Below are 2,157 nucleotides of genomic sequence, written 5' to 3'. Positions count from 1 at the left end.
TCTGATCATGCTCTTTATTCTTGTCTTGCAGCTTGCCATTGCACTCCAGGCCCTGAAGGGAATCGGTCTGATCCACACAGACATCAAACTAGACAACATCATGCTGGTGAACCAACGACAACAACCCCTCAAAGTCAAACTCATTGACTTTGGTCTGGCCGTTCCAGTCTGCAAACAAGGCCCTATATGTGTCATTGTCATTGTCATTGTCACAGAGGCTGAGGGCGTGGGCCAGCCCTGCAGCTCCATCGTCCATGTCAACCAGACCCGGGCTTCCCCCGACGTCATCCGAGTCTTCGCTTTGGGAAGGGGAGCACGAGGAGTCGGTCATGTCGCTGCTACAGCTGTTCTCCTCCACCACGGAGCGCTCTGGACTGAAATGGTAGGAAGGGGTGGGGGGCATGGTGAGAGGAAGCCCTTCGTCCTCGGCGGAAAACCCGAAGGGACAGCTTTTTTCCGGGGCATCCCCTGCTGGGGGTCCCTGGTCCACATCCAACTGGAGATCTTCTGGAGCCGCGCTCTGGTGGTCCAGTTGGTCAGGCGTATCATCTTGTAGTAGCCTCTCTAGTTCTAGCCTCATGACGGTGTCGATGTAGTGGGTCTGCGCGCGTCTGGAGTTGAACTCTACGCGTCCCTGAATGTTTGCGCAGCCGTCTTTAGTGCAGCATGGGAGGCATGCGTCCATCTGGCACTTGATTCCTGCCAGACTGCATTCACAAGTCTCTGGCTCACAGAAACCCTGGCAATTGCATCCAGAGTCCTCCCTGAAGACACGCAGGGAATGCAGCTGTCTCTTCTCCTCTTTGTCAATGTGCTTCACACCTGCTGCTCGCAGGAGTGCCTGTCTGTGCTTGTAGGAGTACGGCTGCAGGAAGCTGTTCCCATCCTCCAGCTCGGCGTCGGTGATGTGGACGTCAGTGTCTCCGTCTGGGACCTGGTCTGCAGTCAGTCGCTCAGATTCTCTCTGGTCAATGGTACCATTGGCCATCAACTGGTGTCTCAAAGCCTCAAGCTTCTCCTCTCTCCGTCTCTCTCGTAGTCTCTCTCTGCGCCAACTCCGTTGTTCCAGGGCGTGCTCTGCCATTGTGTACCTGCGGAGAGTGCTGTGCCTGTGCAACATGCCCAGACTGGCACCCCCGCAAAGGGGTACGCTAGTGAAACCCTGGCATTGTGGGAAGTAGAACACCGTCACCAGATCAAAGCGCACGTTGCTCTGCCTCCCTTCCAGCTTTGGCCTCTTCAGAATAGACTGGATGGGTTGACTGGCAGCAGGTGAAGCAGAACCATTAGTTGTAAAGTCCTGGCTTTCTGAGGAGCTGCTCTCCCCATCAGAATCCCATTCCGTGGAGGCAGGAGAAGGCAGGGACGATGATGGAGGGGAGGAGTAGAATGGATCTTCATCGTCGACCTCCTCAAACTTTCTTTTCAGAATACCTCTCATGACTCGACGGTGGCGCTTCACTCACGACGGAATCAAATATAAAGGAGAGCTGGAAAAGTAGACGTTTCGGACTGGTTGGTCCTTCCTCAGGCAAGATTCTGTTAGGAGAATGATTAGTTGTGCTGGAGCCCTGGTTTTATGTGTTCCTAATGGTGGGCGTGACTCATAGTCATTCGGCCAATTAGCTTTGTTGATGGGTGTGGTTTACTTGGCCATTGTTTCATTCCGTCCAATCAGAATCAATGGGTGTGTGTTCTCTTGTTCTGGTTTCTTTCATTTGTAGTGTGGTTTTTGTAGAGGCAACATGTCTTTACTGGAGAATCAGTAATAATTATAATAGACTTCCCCCAAGTTACAGGTACAAGCTCGACTGGGGGGACCTGGGGACTTCAGTGCAATGTACCTCTCTTAGATTATCTCCAGTTTAAGTTTAAGAGTTTAAGTTTACCTTATTGTTGTAGGACTTTTGGTTTATTTAGCCTTATTGGGGTTAATTCACCCCATGGCTCCATTTCAACAAAGAAAAATGTACATGTGTTTCTCTTTTGTTTCCTGAGCCCGGTGTCTAATGGCCCATTTGGTGTCAGTGACACCTCTATGCTTCTTGTCCCAGGCTGGTTTGGAATGTGCTAATGTGTCCCCTATTCAAAGTCTGATTTCCATTGAGTGTTGGCTTTGTCTATGTGGCTGGGGAGTTTTGGTACAAAATCAAAACA

General features: G+C 51.1%; 1 protein-coding gene across 1 annotated transcript; it reads right to left on the bottom strand.

The window, feature by feature from the left end:
* Positions 1-209: 209 nt before the first annotated feature.
* Positions 210-1,441, bottom strand: LOC306919419 (cysteine/serine-rich nuclear protein 3-like; the record flags this gene model as incomplete). The annotated part of the gene is made up of 2 exons (XM_079532204.1): positions 210-218; positions 263-1,441. 2 exons carry the CDS (start codon positions 1,439-1,441, stop codon positions 210-212), a joined length of 1,188 nt encoding a protein of 395 aa, XP_079388330.1.
* Positions 1,442-2,157: the final 716 nt, after the last annotated feature.

This window comes from Electrona antarctica (genome assembly GCF_951216825.1).
Source record: "Electrona antarctica genome assembly, contig: scaffold_25, whole genome shotgun sequence".
In the NCBI taxonomy this organism is placed as follows: domain Eukaryota; kingdom Metazoa; phylum Chordata; class Actinopteri; order Myctophiformes; family Myctophidae; genus Electrona; species Electrona antarctica.
This window is presented reverse-complemented; position numbering and strand designations above follow the sequence as displayed.